This window comes from Crotalus tigris, unplaced genomic scaffold, assembly GCF_016545835.1.
Source record: "Crotalus tigris isolate CLP2741 ecotype Arizona unplaced genomic scaffold, ASM1654583v1 scf7180000024302.2721777, whole genome shotgun sequence".
NCBI classification, from domain to species: domain Eukaryota; kingdom Metazoa; phylum Chordata; class Lepidosauria; order Squamata; family Viperidae; genus Crotalus; species Crotalus tigris.
In genome coordinates, this window is record NW_024100474.1 from 1,164,857 (window position 1) to 1,182,209 (window position 17,353).

Below are 17,353 nucleotides of genomic sequence, written 5' to 3' on the forward strand. Positions count from 1 at the left end.
GATCTGGAGCCTTTGTGTATTTGCTCAGCTTAGAATGTGTTTTTCAGTCTTGCAAACTGAGGACTGCATCAGACTGTTTTTCATTTATAGATTTCAGTTTGTAAGGATACTATATATCTGCAGGGCATGGTAAGAGAAAGCTATCAAAGCTCCACTTATTTTTTATGTGCAATCTTAGCCACCATCTTGCTTTTTTGACCATATGCTGCAGACTCCTCTGATCCATAACTACATAAAATTCACTTGACCCTTTCTTTTTTCCACAAGAAGCATGCAGATATCAGGTGTATTTTTCATACCCATGAATTCCTTTGGACAATGGATTCCTATTTATCCACAGCTACTTTTTAAAGGCCCACCTTGGCCAACTTTTTGGCTTACCCAGTGGTATCACAATGATGGAGAGTCCACAGATAGACATTCCTGTCAGAGTCCGTGTCACTGCAAACATACTGTAGGAAACTGAGGCAGAGCTCATTATCCCAAAGATGAGGGTGCCCAAGTAGGACACCAGAAGCATTCTCTTTCGACCAAACCTGAGACACCACAGAAAGAAACATTATTGCTGTGATCAAGGAGGCAACTTGCAAGTTATCTCCAGATTCCTACCAAAGGTTGTGAGAGTTTGAAATTGCCCTTTCAGAAAAATTGGCTAATAGCTTACTTTTTATTCAAGCAAGTAAAGAGTTGCTCAGGTAGCAGAATCAGCATTTGACAAAAAAATCTTCGTGTAATAATAATCTTTATCATGGCAAAAAAAAGCAATACCTTGTACTTTAAACAAATCTGTTTTCACCTGCCTAAGAACAAAACATAGAGCACAGAAATTATTTTGGAGCAGTTACTAGGTTCCTGTAAAGTATGTACACAAATGGAAATAGATGCCTTACATTTGAATAAATGAAAATAAATACATGTGGAAGGGTATTGCCCATTTAATTTTTTCTTGACTTATTTTGTATTTACTGTGCCATTACATCTATGCTAGTCTTTTCATGCAACCTAATTGGTCCTTCATAGGTATTGTTAAAGACAAATGGAAGCTTGTTTCCCAAATGTAAAATTGGAAGCTAGAGTCTTCATACTTCCACCCCCATAAAAGTATGGGATAAAATGTCAAGCACATGTCAAGAGACAGGATGTACCCAGATGTGCTTTCTGTGGACACAAAAATCATTCAAGACTATAACATTTTTTACTGCGGGGGAGTATGTTTTGGACTGTTGCTTACAAAAGGATAATATGTAGATGCCTTTGTGTCGGTCTTGATGCCTGTGCTTTGCAAGTCTAGGACAACTCACCGCGGTCAACTCACCGCAGGAAACTCACTACAGTCAACCCCACACAGAACAACTCACCATGGGCAAGAGTTACACTAATATGGAAGAAATGGTGGAACAGAATCACTCAAGAAAGGATACAAAAAGAGGGACAAAATAAATGTGAATCACTAAAATTAAAATATTTCTTGGCTATTGAAAAAATGTCCACCTGATCATTTGCCCGACAAAGAGCCCATATATTAGCACTTAGGCTGCAAAGCTCCAAGATGGCAGCAAAGATGTAGCAAAATACCAATACTTTGCTGCCATCTAGTGTCCATGGAGATTCTCAGTCATCCAGGTTATGATTGACCCAAAGGTGCTTTTTCAAGAGGCAACTGGACTTTCTTGTTTTTTCTTTGAAGATATTTCACTTCTCCTTCAAGAAGAAGCAAAGGTGCTGAAGAAGTTTCTTGGATGAGAAGTGAAACGTCTTCAAAGAAAAAGCAAGAAAGCAGAGCTGAAGAAGCTGGATGAGAAGGGAAACTCTTTAAAAAAATCCAGTTGTCTCTTGGAAAGTACCTTTGGAACTGCCATCTAGTGGTTGTCTAGAGTTTTACACCCTATGTTTGGTAATGTTATTTATAGTTTTTAACAATAATATTGTTAATTTATTCTATTTAGAGTAAATCATTTTAAAGTAAATCAGGTTTTTATCTATCTAGTATGGGGTTGCAAGTATGGAATTTTGCAAATCTGTTTTAAAGTTGGCTGAAAATTGAAATGGGTGATCAAAAGATCTGTATTTTCACTTGGAAATTATGTGTGGGGATCTGGAGGGTTGGATGCTCACATTGATGCAATATTTATTGCCTGCACATGAACTGTTGCAATATCTAGATAAAATATCTAGATAAAATAATGGAAGAATGAAACCAAATTACCTGTCAGAGAGGTCTCCAAAGATCACAGCACCGAACATCACCCCGAAGAAGAAGTAGGTAGCAGTTGCTTGGTTCAAGCTTTTATGCTCACAGACCAAATCCCACTGGAAAATAGGCATTCATTTAATGATTTCCTTTTTCAGTAGCCTAGTAAGTGTCATGTTCATGATAGATTCAGAAGATTAAACTATTTTAAATTTATGTATTCCAACTATAGATTGGATCCTAAGGTACCATTCTGGTGATTGATGTTATCATGCCCTAACAAAATCCCAATATCATCAGGGCTAGCCGTACCATTAACCAAAGTGAATGGAAGTTGTTAGGGAACAGTAAAAAATTGAGTTTGTACGAGACAGCAAAATACAGTCCAGACTTTCCTGCATCCCTAAAGTAAACTGCTGCCTTCAGATGTTGTGGAAGATGCTGCTCCATAGTCTGTGGTGAAGAAACATTCAGTTAAATATTCGACCACTGTAGCTTTTCTACATAGAATGAGAAGAAGGCACCATGTTCTTGGGCTACCCCTGCATTCACCTTGACAACTGCTAGACGCGAATCCCTCCTTATATTTGCACAAGTGGGAGTGCAGGGAAGATCCCTGTATAGCAGCACTGTGCTAAAATAATTTTAAATCAAGGAATTATCAAAAAGTCACAACTAACAGAATATACAAAGCCACTTTTATTGAAATCACCACATTTTATTACAGATTAAATCAACAGTTTAGATCCAAATTTGGTTGGTAGAATAGGCAGGAAGCCTACTTTCCTTCCACATGTTAAACCAAGGTGCTGACCCCTTTTTAACTATTATCCAAACACCATAACATTCATTCAAATTAATAATAATATAATAATCTAATACTCTTTATTAGATTAAAAATCATGTCTTGATTTTTAGCATGAGGAGAGCATGAGGGGAGGGGACGCACTCAGCCTATTTTTAAATTTGAGTGAATTTATTTTCCATAAAGTTTCTGAGTTGCATCAGATAATTTTCTAGGAAGGAAATTTGCTATGCAATGATAAATCATTAACACTTAAGGGACTTAACTGAAGTATTGAGTAAATCAGGCATTAAACCTGCTAGACAGTATAAATAATATTTAAGATGGGCACGCAATTCAGTCCATTAGAGATCCACGGAGAATAGATTCCTCAAAGAGTGCGATTATATCCACTAATCCTGCCCTTATGTTGTTGGTGGTACAGAGATGCTAGCAGAGGAAACCTATTGTAGACACACTGTGCTGATCAACTTCCTTGGAGCATCTGTTTGGTCACTGTGAGAAACAAAAAGCTAGACTAAACCAACCATTGCTCTCAATCAACAAATCTCATGTTCCATTTTTTGGCAGGCATCTTTCTAATTATGGGATAGAAACCAATAGAGCATTTCAGATTCTTGTTGCTTCAATGGAAATAGGTGTCTGACAAATCAACAGGGAAAAGGGAACACAATAGAATAAGCTAGAGATAATAGGAGGAGAAGAGCAGCAAGAAATTTACTATCTCAGAATGTCATGGAAGAATTAATGTTTACTGCAAATGAAGAACAAATATTGTATACACTATATAGAAAGGTTTTCATGCCCATCCCCCAAACTGTTGCTAGATCTCAGAATAAATTGGCTATGTTCTTGTGACAAACTAAACTCATAGTTAATTGACATATGGTCTACTGAATTAATCTAATTTTCTGGGCTCACAATGCACTACCATAAATTACCTTCAATGATGTACATGCATTAGAAGATTGGGACATACACAAGAGCTGGTTTCATGTTAAAATTGTTGATTAGTTTATGGTCTTGTGTGTCATGTGAACAGACCATTACGTCATTTGTCAGAAGTGAAAGATTTTCAGTGAACACAAAGGAAACATATCCCCTCACCCCACCTCAAACATATACAGGCATTCAAAATTTTCTGGGAACAATATCATATCATAACAGCACATTCTCTTAAGGGCTTGTTGCCCCAAGAACATGATCAGCCTATTAAAAGGAAAAATATGCTAGGAAAAATATGTACAAAAATTTTATGTATTGGGTGAAAAGGCACATATGCATATGCATGATTTTTTTCAGAAACTGAGGTTAAATCATGACAAATAAATGTAAGATTGTTGAAATGAGAAACTGAGCAAGAGTGAACATGATATATTCCCTATGCATGATAGTTACATCTTCCAGAAGCCACATGATTGGAATAGCATCTTCTGGCAAATAGACAAAATCAGCCAGGACCCTGCTTTTAAGTAGCTAACAATTTCAGTCAAGTAAATTAACAGAGAGATGATAGGGAAAGGCTATGATTAGTTCAGTCTTGCATATTCAGCGAGAAATAAGAATTAAATGAATAAGAAATTCCAATATATGATTACACAGGTGATTATCTAAGAAGAATACATGCATTCCCCACATAAACTGCCCTAATGAAAGATTCTGGAAAAAGCGAGAAGAGGAATAACATAACAACCATTTTCTTTCTCATGCCTTAATACTTCATTCTCCTTTTTTATGATAGGCTTTCAGATAATCAAAACTAATTTGAAGTTTTACCTGAGTGGCTATAGTGGAAATGAATTGGGACTGATCATAGGTCCATCCATACTGGCAGCTCTGGACAGATACATTGGTCAATTCAAGGGAGGAGTTAAGCAAGAGGGGAAGCTGAGGTTCGGAAAACATCTCACAGGAGCTGAAGGCTCCATTAAAATCCCTTGGAATGTTGATGAGCAGCACCTCTTCTTCAGTAAGATTGGCAAATTGTTGCTGATGTGGGATGGCACAGTGATGTCCTGGGGTGGCTGCTAGGAAGTTATGCAGCAGGAAATGCAAGGGGAGGAAGAATCTTGGAAGGCAGAGCAGAAGCAGTGTTAAGATCTGGAATTGCCCAAAGCCTCCGACTTCCCTCAGAAGCTCTTCAAAGTTCATCTTTGCCAAGTCACTTGTTTGCTCATAAGAGCTGAGATGCCAGAGAAGAAAAATCCTGCTGATATTGTGTTCTGTATGTAGATGCCATGACTTTTTGCAAAGTCTTTGTGGACTTTGAAATGTAGAACATGCCCCTCAGCAGAAACTATGCCAAAGGTTTATTCACAGTGAGAACTGGATGGGGTCAGAATCAGTGAAATCATAATTACTGAGACATGAAAGAAAGAAATCCAACAAAAAAAAAATAGGGACAAGAAGGTAGGAGATAGGAGAATATTTAACACAATGGGTATTATTGATTGACTAATAACCTTTAATGCTGCCAGAAATCAGGGTGGACATACAGTATATTTTTCCGTTTCCTTATATGTAAAATTAAATTACTAGTCCAGGCACATGTCTAAAATCGCACACAGGTTACTGTACCTTCCTATGACCAAGAATTTTTATAGAGCATCTCACTTAGACAGATGTGAACAGAAGACAGAAGGGAGATGTCATCAAACACATTTGAAAGATAAAACCTTATATAAAACTACCCTGGAATAACCAAAGCATAGGAATAGGTCATTCTCTAAAGAGAGACTTGCCAGTCAGTTCAAACATTTTAATGGGACATAGATAATATCCCAAAATTAAAATGTAAACTAACTCATCACAGTTTAATGTAACAGGTTGTGCAGACAGGACCCAGATATATATTGTTCAATTTTTAACTCAGAAAGCTGAGTTAATTAAGTAATCTGGGGTCACTGACCTTGTTAAGCATGTCATGAAAACACTGCCACATGCTATGTTCTTTGATCCTTACATATCATATTGATACTTCTTATGAGAAAAAAATTACCTCAGAGATACCCAAGTCATGTGATCAAAATTCAGACACTTGGCAACTGGCATGTATTTATGATGGTTGCAGTGTCCCACAGTCATGTGATCACCTTTTGCGATCCTCTGACAAACAAAATCAAAGGGGAAGCCAGATTCACTTAATAACCCTGTTACTAACTTAACAACAGCAGTGATTCATTTAACAACTGTGAAAATGGGACAAAATTCACTTAAATGTTTTGCTTAGCAACAAGTATTTTGGCCTCAGTTGTGGTTGTGAATTGAGGAATACCTGTAATCATTTTTAATCCCATTTATGACTCATGGCTCTTGTGCTCAAAGGTAAGGGGCTCAATCATCCAATAACTTTAAGGAAGTTCTAACCGTATAGAATAATTATTGGTGAGGGATTTGGGGAATTAAGACTAATGCATAGGCTACAGTAGCACGTGTAAGCTGGCTGTCTAATTAAGTATAGACAGTATACCTAATTCATTTCTAAATAAGTCCTACTGAAGTAGATCTTGATTTCCTAAAAGCAATTTCACAACTATGGGTTCCTTGTACAGCTCTTAAAAGTGCTGATATCATACTCCCTATTTGGGACTAGTGGAGGTTTACCAGATGATATCCAGTTAGTGGTGCAGCTGTTCCTTGAGTTTAGGGTAGAAGTCCAAGACTCCATACTCAAGAGAGCAACAAATTGGACTCATGGGGTGAATAGTGGATCGGGCAATAACATTCAGGCCTATCATCTATAATTAGAGTTATATGCCTTGCTGGGATTCATCTGGGATCAATCAGCTTGCATAGCTGTATTATGTATACACAATTTATTTTATTTACTTTTAAAATATTTTGTTTTCCAGAAACAGTGAACTATTACCTAAGTATCATTGGATAACTAAAGGAATCCTCTTCCCTTTATATAACAATTAAGTCAGAGGTCTAAATTTACGTTGCTGAAGCTCCGTGATCATTGGTGTGGTGCTAAAGCAAAATGCAAACTTTCCATGTTCTCCTCTAGAGGCTGCCTACAACTCCCAGCATTCCTCATCTTTCTGAGAGAATTTGAAATCCTAAGAGTAATGATGTTGTGGTTCCGGCTAATGAAACATTCCAAAGAACTTCCAGGCATTTATTTTCCTAAAAGTCTTTTATTGTTACAAAATGTCGGCACAGGCACAACGGAGGGATGCTAGGATCTAAGTTCTCTTCCTCTGAGCAGTTAAATTATCAGCATGTTCCCTCCCTAAATTAGCCGTCATATCTCACATTACCCAATTAGTGTGAAGGTCAAATGTTTTCTTCCTCTTTCTTTCCCGGGCTTTACCCCCAATGCCCTTTCTGATCTTTATTAACCCCATATTTACCAGACAATTCTGCATATTGTCAAAAGCAAGAATATACAATATTTGCAGCGTTGATATCCGGCCCCCCCTTACAAGAAGGACGGATCCTGTAAAGTAAACAAAAGCATATATTAAGGGTTATCTTTCGGTTTGTTGGGGTGTTTCATATGAAACCTTTTGACCAATCTGTCAGCTTTCACTTCACTGGATTTCACCCAGGTGGCTTCAGACAACGGGTATCCCTTCCATTGGATTAGGTACTGCAATTTCCCTTTAAAAATTCTAGAATCAAGAATACGTTTTACTTCATAGTGGGTCTGCCCTGCAACTATGAGGGGCCCAGGTGCTTTCTTCAGGGGAGGTCTTAAAGTGGAGCCCCGATAAGGCTTCAACAAGCTACAATGGAAAACTGGGTGAATTTTCCCTAAAAGTCTAGGGAGTTTTAGTTTTACTGTGACCGGGTTGATGATCTTTACTATGGGGAAAGGCCCCAAGAATTTTGGTCCCAATTTCTTGCTGGGCAATTTGAGGCATAGATATTTAGTTGATAGATAGACCTTTTCCCCAACTTGGAATGTTCTTTGGGGAGCCCTCTTTTTATCAGCCTGCTTTTTATAGGTTTCAAAAGTCTTTTTTAAAGCAGTTTTTGTGCTTTTCCAAACTTCTTCCCACCCTCTCACCCACTGATCAAGTGTCTGGGAAGCAGAGGGCAACTGAGGATATTCAGGTATTGGGTTAAATTCTTTCTCTGTGGCTACTTTGAAAGGCATGTAGCCGGTGCTGCTGTGCACAGAATTATTGTACGCCACCTCCGCAAAAGGGAGATAACCCTCGAGATGATCCAATCAATGTAAGGAAATTTCTCCAAAACTTTGATGTGAATTGCACTCCCCTGTCTGAAATTATTCATTTAGGGGCGCCATGCAGCCGGTAGATATGTTTCAGGAACAATTTGGCAAGTCGTTGGGCAGATGGGAGTCCTTTGCAGGTGATGAAATGAGCCTGTTTCGAGAACAGGTCTATTACAGTCCAGATGACAGTATTTCCTCTACTTTCAGGTAGGTCTACTATAAAGTCCATAGCTATTTCTTCCCAGGGTTGAGAAGGGTCTGCCACGGGTTGCAGTAACCCAGGAGTTTTCCCCGGGATTCTTTTCATTGTGGCACATACAGTACAACTTTTTACATAGTTTTCCACATCCTTTTTCAGCCCCGGCCACCAGAATTGCCGGCGGATGAGGTGTAGGGTTTTCAAATATCCAAAATGTCCAGCCTGCTTTACATCGTGGCTGTGTTTGAGAGCATTAAGACGGAGCCAAGAAGGGGCGTTGGGGGTAAAGCCCGGGAAAGAAAAAGGAAGAAAACATTTGACCTTCACACTAATTGGGTAATGTGAGATATGAAGGTTAATTTAGGGAGGGAACATGCTGATAATTTAACTGCTCAGAGGAAGAGAACTTAGATCCTAGCATCCCTCCGTTGTGCCTGTGCCGACATTTTGTAACAATAAAAGACTTTTAGGAAAATAAATGCCTGGAAGTTCTTTGGAATGTTTCATTAGCCGGAACCACAACATCATGCTAGAATCTAAGTTCTCTTCCTCTGAGCAGTTAAATTATCAGCATGTTCCCTCCCTAAATTAGCCGTCATATCTCACACTCTCATTTATGGATTACTGCCTTGTCGTGGCGAAGGGACTTGCGTAACTCAATGAAGCTATAAGCTATGCCGTGCAGGGCCACCCAAGACGGACAGGTTATAGGAGAGAGTTCTGACAAAATGTGATCCACTGGAGAAGGAAATGGCAAACCACTCCAGTATCTTTGCCATGAAAACCCCATGGACAGTACTAAAAGGCAAAAAGATATGACGCTGGAAGATGAGCCCCTCAGGTCGGAAGGTGTCCAATATGCTACTGGGGAAGAGCAGAGGGCTAGTACTAGTAGCGCCAGAAAGAATGAAGCGACTGGGCCAAAGCCGAAAGGACGCTCAGCTGTGGATATATCTGGTGGTGAAAGGAAAGTCCGATGCTGTAAAGATTTTTTCTCCATAGGAACCTGGAATGTAAGATCCATGAATCAAGGCAAGCTAGACGTAGTCAAAAAAGAGATGACAAGACTGAACATCGACATCTTAGGAATCAGCGAACTAAAATGGACAGGAATGGGTGAATTTAACTCAGATGACCATCAGGTATACTACTGTGGGCAAGAATCCCTCAGAAGAAATGGAGTAGCCTTCATAGTCAATAAAAGAATAGGAAAAGCAATACTGGGATACAATCCCCAAAATGACAGAATGATCTCAATTCGAATCCAAGGCAAACCATTCAATATCACAATAGTCCAAATCTATGCCCCAACCACTGGTGCTGAAGAGGATGAAATTGACCGGTTCTATGAAGCCCTACAGCACCTTATAGAATTAACACCCAAAAAATGATGTCCTTATCATCATGGGGGATTGGAATGCTAAGGTAGGAAGCCAAAAGATAACCGGAATAACAGGCAAGTTTGGCCTTGGAGTACAAAATGAAGCAGGGCACAGGCTGATAGAATTTTGTCAAGAGAATACGATGGTCATAACAAACACTCTTTTCCAACAACCCAAGAGACGGCTCTACACATGGACATCACCAGACCAGTCAACATAGAAATCAGATTGACTATGTGCTCTGCAGCCAAAGATGGAGAAGCTCTATACAGTCAGTAAAAACAAGACCAGGAGCTGACTGTGGCTCAGATCATGAGCTTCTCGTTGCAAAATTTAGGCTTAAATTGAAAAAAGTAGGGAAAAGCACTAGGCCACTCAGGTATGAACTAAATCATATTCCTGATGAATATACAGTAGAGGTGACAAATAGATTTAAGGAACTGGATCTGATAGACAGAGTGCCTGAAGAACTATGGATGGAAGTTCGCAACATTGTACAAGAGGTAGCAACTAAAACCATCCCAAAGAAAAAGAAATGCAAGAAAGCAAAATGGCTGTCTGAGGAAGCTTTGCAAATAGCTGAGGAAAGAAGGGAAGCGAAAGGCAAGGGAGAAAGAAAAAGATACACCCAATTGAATGCAGAATTCCAGAGAGTAGCTAGAAGAGATAAGAATGCCTTCTTAAATGAACAGTGCAAAGAAATAGAAGAAAACAACAGAATAGGGAGGACCAGAGATCTCTTCAAGAAAATTGGAGATATGAAGGGAACGTTTCATGCAAAGATGGGCATGATAAAGGACCAAAATGGCAGAGACCTAACAGAGGCAGAAGAGATTAAGAAGAGATGGCAAAACTACACAGAAGAACTATACAAGAATGAGCTTAACATCCCAGATAACCACAATGAGATGGTCACTGACCTCGAACCAGACATCCTAGAATGTGAAGTGAAATGGGCCTTAGAAAATCTGAGCAACAACAAAGCTAGTGGAGGTGACAGTATTCCAGCTGAGCTATTCAAAATCTTAAAAGACGATGCAGTAAAAGTGCTATACTCAATTTGCCAGCAAATTTGGAAAACTCAATAGTGGCCACAGGATTGGGAAAGGTCAGTTTACATTCCAATTCCAAAAAAAGGCAACGCCAAAGAATGTTCAAACTATCGCACCATTGCACTCATTTCACATGCTAGTAAAGTTATGCTTAAAATCCTACAAGCTAGACTCCAGCAGTATGTAGATCGAGAACTACCAGAAGTACAGGCAGGATTTCGAAGAGGCAGAGGAACTAGAGGTCAAATTGCCAACATATGCTGGATCATGGAGAAAGCTAGGGAGTTCCAGAAAAACATCTACTTCTGCTTCATTGACTACGCTAAAGCCTTTGATTGTGTGGATCACAACAAATTGTGGCAAGTTCTTAAAGAGATGGGAATACCAGACCATCTTATTTGTCTCTTGAGAAACCTATATGCGGGTCAAGAAGCAACAATGAGAACTGGACACGGAACCACTGATTGGTTCAAAATTGGAAAAGGAGTCCGGCAAGGCTATATACTGTCGCCCTGCCTATTTAACTTATATGCAGAGCACATCATGAGAAAGGCAGGGCTAGATGAATCAAAAGTTGGAATTAAGATTGCCGGGAGAAATATCAAGATATGCAGATGATACCACACTAATGGCAGAAAGTGAAGAGGAACTAAAGAGCCTCTTGATGCGGGTGAAGAAGGAGAGTGCAAAAGTAGGCTTGAAACTCAACATTAAGAAAACCAAAATCATGGCATCCGGCCGTCTCAATTCCTGGCAAATAGATGTGGAAGAAATGGAGGTAGTGACAGATTTTATTTTTCTGGGCTCCAAGATCACCTCAGATGGGGACTGCAGCCAAGAAATTAAAAAACGCTTGCTCCTGGGGAGGAAAGCTATGGCAAATCTAGACAACATACTAAAAAGCAGAGACATCACCGTGCCAACAAAAGTGCATATAGTCCAGGCCATGGTTTTCCCAGTTGCAATGTATGGCTGTGAAAGTTGGACCATAAGAAAGGCTGAGCGCAAAAGAATTGAGGCCTTTGAATTATGGTGCTGGAGAAGACTCCTGCGAGTCCCTTGGACTGCAAGGCGTTCAAACCGGTCAGTCCTAGAAGAGATCAACCCCGACTGCTCTTTAGAAGGCCAGATCCTGAAGTTGAAACTCAAATACTTTGGCCACCTAATGAGAAGGAAGGACTCACTGGAGAAGGGCCTAATGCTGGGAAAGATTGAGGGCAATAGAAGAAGGGGATGACAGAGAATGAGATGGCTGGATGGAGTCACTGAAGCAGTAGGTGTGAACTTAAATGGACTCCAGAAGATGGTAGAGGACAGGAAGACTTGGAGGAACGTTGTCCATGGGGTTGCGCTGGGTCGGACACGACTTCGCAATTAACAACAACAGAAATCTCACATTATCCAATTAGTGTGAAGGTCAAATGTTTTCTTCCTCTTTCTTTCCTGGGCTTTACCCCCAACACCCCTTCTGCTCGTTATTAACCTCATATTTACCAGACAATTCTGCATATTGTCAAAAGCAAGAATATACAATATTTGCAGCGTTGACAAATACTTTAATGAGGGAATATTTCTTGGTCCTCAAAAAATAGCTACGTGTTGGGTGGCAAACCCCCCCCCCAATATTTTCAAGAATGAGCAAGGCTCTTTAGAATAAACTGGTTTTATATGGAGACAGAAAGAGACGTTGCATAGAGATATTGACAGTCTGCATGCAACCATAAATGGCTTAGTTCTCTGCCAAGAAGATATCATTTCATGAGCTACCAGTAATGCAGCTCCTAGGAGCTGGTCAGGGTCCTGATTCCCTAGATATGGAAAAGAGGCTTGATTTGATGGGACTTTGATTGGACAGGTGCTAATCTGTTATGAACTTATCCATCCAAAAGTCTGGGTAGTGGACCAGAGTGGCAGACAAAAAGGACAGATTTATCAGTGAGGCTGCCTATTCCCTAGTATCTGCCTGGTTATTTCAATAGTCCAGGCTCCTTCAAGTAAATAATGCCACCTATCTGGGACCCAGAGTCATGCTTTCTCTGGAGCAGCACATGCCCTCTGAAATGGGGTACCCCCTGAGAATCAATCAGACCTCAATCTATTGGCATTCTGAAGAGGCCTACGATGCTTAGCCTTTTGTGAGGAAAAGCAAGACTTCTTGCTTCATATCATCCAGTTTGTTACTCTTGCCATCTTTTATCCACTCATCTTTTTTGGTTTTTTTTTTTTTGGTTTTTTTTTGTAATTTGTTTTGATTGTTGTGAGCCACCCAGAGTTGCTGGGAGTCAAGTGGCATACAAATATAATAAATTATTTTTACTATTAACATATTAGCAAGGAGAGAGCAGCAACTTGATTCAACACTAGATCCCATGGTAGGAGTAGAACCAATCAAATAAGAGTCAGTATGACTTTCAGATGGATTAAAGTTAAACCACACCTTTGGCCTAACTTGTTTAGAGAGTAGCAGGGGTTAGCAAAAATAAGCAATGAGATATGAAACCTTAGACCACCTTTGAGCTGTATGTATTTAAAACTTACCTTTCTGACCATTCAGATCAGAGAAACAGATTCCAAAAATTTGAATGGAAATCTATTTTGAGATATAGTAAAACTCTGGCAAGCCTATTGTTTCCCCTTCTTTCTCTTTTACAACCCCAAGAAGTTATGGCAGAACCAGTTTGAGTTTTTATGCTTTCCTCATTTCTCAGGGATAAAGCACATTTATGCAAATGTGCTGTGTAGTTTCTCCTAGGTCATATCTGTAGCTCTCTAGACATTCGGAAATCCTGAGAAGGTTAGAGCAGAGTATTCCTGGTGCCAGAATATCATATAGCAAACAAATGGATGGGTATATTGGGATATTTGATATCCTTGAAAGCAAATGTTTCATGTCCCATGTGCTTGTTTCTTTTGTTCTGCAAGTTGGGTTTTCTGTTTAAATACTTGTGTGGCCCTTATGATCAGAGCACTTCCACATAAAGATTTTGCACCACTTTGAAAGCAGATCCAGACTCCAGTGACATCCATTTACGCTTGCAGCTTCATGACTTTGTTTTGTGTTGTGTGTGTTTTGTTAGTACACCATGGCTTTGTTGCTCTGTGGCCAAATCTCGTCCCACCTCTTTTCTTGGGTTCCGAATTTTGGGGGCTGTAAGAAAAATGCCTCTTTGATGTCTTGCAGCCCCACTTCCATAGCCCCCAAAGAACTAGTAAATTGGAAACTGCCAGCATTTTATCATCACATTCCCGTCCTCCCACCACCAAACCACTAGGTATGTCTTTCCCTTTACGTCTTTTGGTGCAGAGAGAGAGTTGCCTTTTTTGTTGCTGCATTAAGACCGGCAGCTGATCAAAATATAACAATGAATTGTCAGTAAGAACAGATCACATCACCAACATCACCTGTGTTAGAGAACTTGGGAGTAAGACAAGTGAGCATAAGAACATGCGCACTGTGGGAAAAGAAGATCAGGGGTCTTCCTGATTCATGAAAACAGAGAATGAATGTGTGTTAAAGGATCAAGTAATTACAGCCAAGTTTAATCTGGATCCTGAAGGATCCGGGTAACCATTTCTTAAATATATTGATGATTATAAGAGAAAATATTGAAGTTTAACTTTTATTTTATTTGGAATTGGTCTTCCAATCAGTTGCATACTTTTTGACAGATATTCTTTCCCTTCCTGTAAGCCTCCGAGAATCACTGAGGAAGTAGAAGCCTTGAAATTGAATTAAATATATAAACATACTTAAAGCAAATTACTTGGAATTCTCCATACTACAGAAACTAAAAACGTTTGTAAACATTTTAATATACTTGGGAGTAAAACAATTATACTTCTCTTTAAAAATGTTGAGATATTTCTTTTATGCCTATTCCTGAAATATAAATTGCATACATACAAGCATGGGAATAATCAATATACTGGTAAAATTGCTGCTATTAAATTATGTTGAAACTGAAAATTAAAATCCCACCCTTGTTCACAGGCTACATGGTTTGACCATAGGATATACCCCTTGTCCTCTGTTTTCACTTTTGCTCAAATGGGAATTTGTCACAATCTTGCAGTTCAGGAAGAACTATTTAGGATGCATTCATCTTCTTTCTCAAAGAAAATTCTTCATGGGTGACATTAACCAAATCTGAATTTCAGACTGAGAATAGGGATTAAAGCTGGAGAGATCAGAGTTCAAATTTCCATTCTGCTTTGACATACAGCGGTCGATTTCACATATCATGCTAGATTATGCTAAAATAAGGTTGTTCCAGTATCTCAGGGGTTGTACAAAGAAGAGGGAGTCAAGCTATTCTCCAAAGCAGGCAGGACAAGAAGCAATGGATGGAAACTAACCAAAGAGTGAAGCAACCTAGAACTAAGGAGAAATTTCCTGACAGTTAGAACAATTAAATCAGTGGAACAACCTGCCTCCAGAAGCTGTGAATGCTCAACACTGGAAGTTTTTAAGAAGAGACTGGACAACCATTTGTCTGAAATGGTATATGGTTTCCCGCCTTAGCAGGGGGTTGGACTAGAAGCCCTCCAAGGTCCCTTCCAACTTATTATTCTTATAAGGTTGAGTATTTTGTGATTCAATGTGTTCTAGGAACTCAGCCATTCCTGCTTGATATAGGGCCTTCATATTAGGTCACAATAAAATGTTATGTGAAGAATAATTGTGTTCTGTCAACTTGGATTTAGGGTTTAGCACACTGTTTCAACCCAACCACTGGGTAATTTTGGACAAGTAACAATATTTTATCTTGACCTTTCCCTCTGAATTTCTAAGATGATCAAATAATAAAAAATATCACACTCAATACCTTTTGCTCATTGTAAGAGTGTTTAAATAAAAGTGCAAATAAAAATGTATTTGACATCTGAATCAGAACTGAGCAGCAGAGCCCTGTCCTCACCTTATTTGTTATATGCTGAAAGATTAAGTACCAAAATTGGGTAAAATCCTGCCAGTGGGAGAATCCCGAGAAAAACAGATGAGTGGACATACCAGTGGTTTTTTTTACATGTGTTCTGAATTCTTTCTCCTTTTCAGATTGCTTCTTTGCAGCAGAAGAAACTTTCAGTGACTTTTATAACAGTTTTCAAAAATATCATATATATATTTTTCATAGCCAAATCTATTATTATCTCTACATTATTGTCAGCACTAGCATAGCCTCATTTAGAAAATAAAGTTTTGAGATATTATAAGAAATCCTTTGTTTCCTTTTTGAATACTATTTAAAATGATATCCTTTTCCTTCTTGCAGTCTAGAAAATTATACCCATAATATGAGCTGGATGGATGTGGTAGGGTCATCCATCAGACTTAGCTGGCAGGAAAAAAGCCCAGTATGAGGCAAAATAGACATGTTATTTCAAAATCTTGCTGAAATGGCAGACTTGAGAAACTTAAGAAAGTCATTATACTTAAACTTCATTTTCCATCTTATGTAGCAGAGTTATTTATTCAGTAGTAGAATCATCATTCCTACATTGGCAAAAACGTGGCATAAAATCTGTACACTAAATGCTAATACATTATGAGAGATATAAACTTGGAAACACTGCCTATAAATTTATACAGCAGCATAATGTAGCCCACCAGAATGAGGAAAGTATTGTAATTGATAATCCTGCACAACCTCATGTCCAATTTTTGGTGAATGGGCAAATCTAAGATCCCACTACTTACCTTCTCACAGTTCCTTAATGTTAAATTGAGTTCCATCTCAACAGCACTTCAAAGTGCAAATTCATGCAATGCATTTTTTCCTGTCAGCTTACTCAAGGCAATAAAAAAAAGTTACTTTGAGTAACTTTCCTTCTTCAAGATGGATCCATACTGCATTTTTTTAAAAACAAAAACAAAAACAGAATTTACTTCTTTTCTATGTTTTGTTTTAGAGATTTATTTTGACTGTATTTATTAAAACATTATTTTATGGTGCCAATCAACAGTGCCGTCTCTACAAATTCTTTTCTTCTTAACTCCAATCAGGCATTCATTTCACTCCTCATTCCATCTCAACCGACTAAGAGAAAAAAATGTGGGGAGAGGGTAAGAGAATTAATTTACTAGAGGTGCCTGAGATTGAGGGCATTTGAAAAATATTTTTAGTATGCCTTTGGCTAACATTCAATTCAGCAGCTCATCAAACAAATGGTAAAAGACACACTGGTGAAAAGGCCGACGAGCTTTTTAATGGCATGACCACTTCTCTTTGATTAACAAATCTATTAATGACCACCATTCTTTATACAAACAAAAAACTTATTTCCTTTTCTTTTTATTTTTAAGTCATGATTTAGAATTAGGAAAATGCCATGTGAATCTGTACACAGCTTCTGTGTGACGCATGCCAAACCTGTGACACTGTGAACGTTGCCATGCATTTAAACCAGATTTTAATGGTTTTTACTTTTTACTCTCAATTGCAATTGTACATTCTTGTTGTAATGTGTGAAACATTCTAGACCTGCTTTCAGAAAACCATAAAAAAAGAAGAAAATACACTGAGGTGGTTTATCATGAA

The 17,353-nt window shown here is 38.7% G+C and overlaps 1 protein-coding gene across 4 annotated transcripts in view; it reads right to left on the reverse strand.

Annotated features, from left to right (window-relative positions):
• TTBK1 (tau tubulin kinase 1) overlaps positions 1-17,353 on the reverse strand; it is a 132,166-nt gene that overhangs the window by 10,528 nt on the left and 104,285 nt on the right. For all 4 annotated transcript variants that reach the window (XM_039324490.1, XM_039324489.1, XM_039324491.1 and 1 more), the window contains exons 16-17: positions 2,207-2,310; positions 382-536 (exon numbers count right to left, since the gene is read on the reverse strand). In XM_039324490.1, coding sequence (XP_039180424.1) covers positions 382-536; positions 2,207-2,310 — 259 coding nt within the window. The remainder of the gene's footprint in view (positions 1-381; positions 537-2,206; positions 2,311-17,353) is intronic.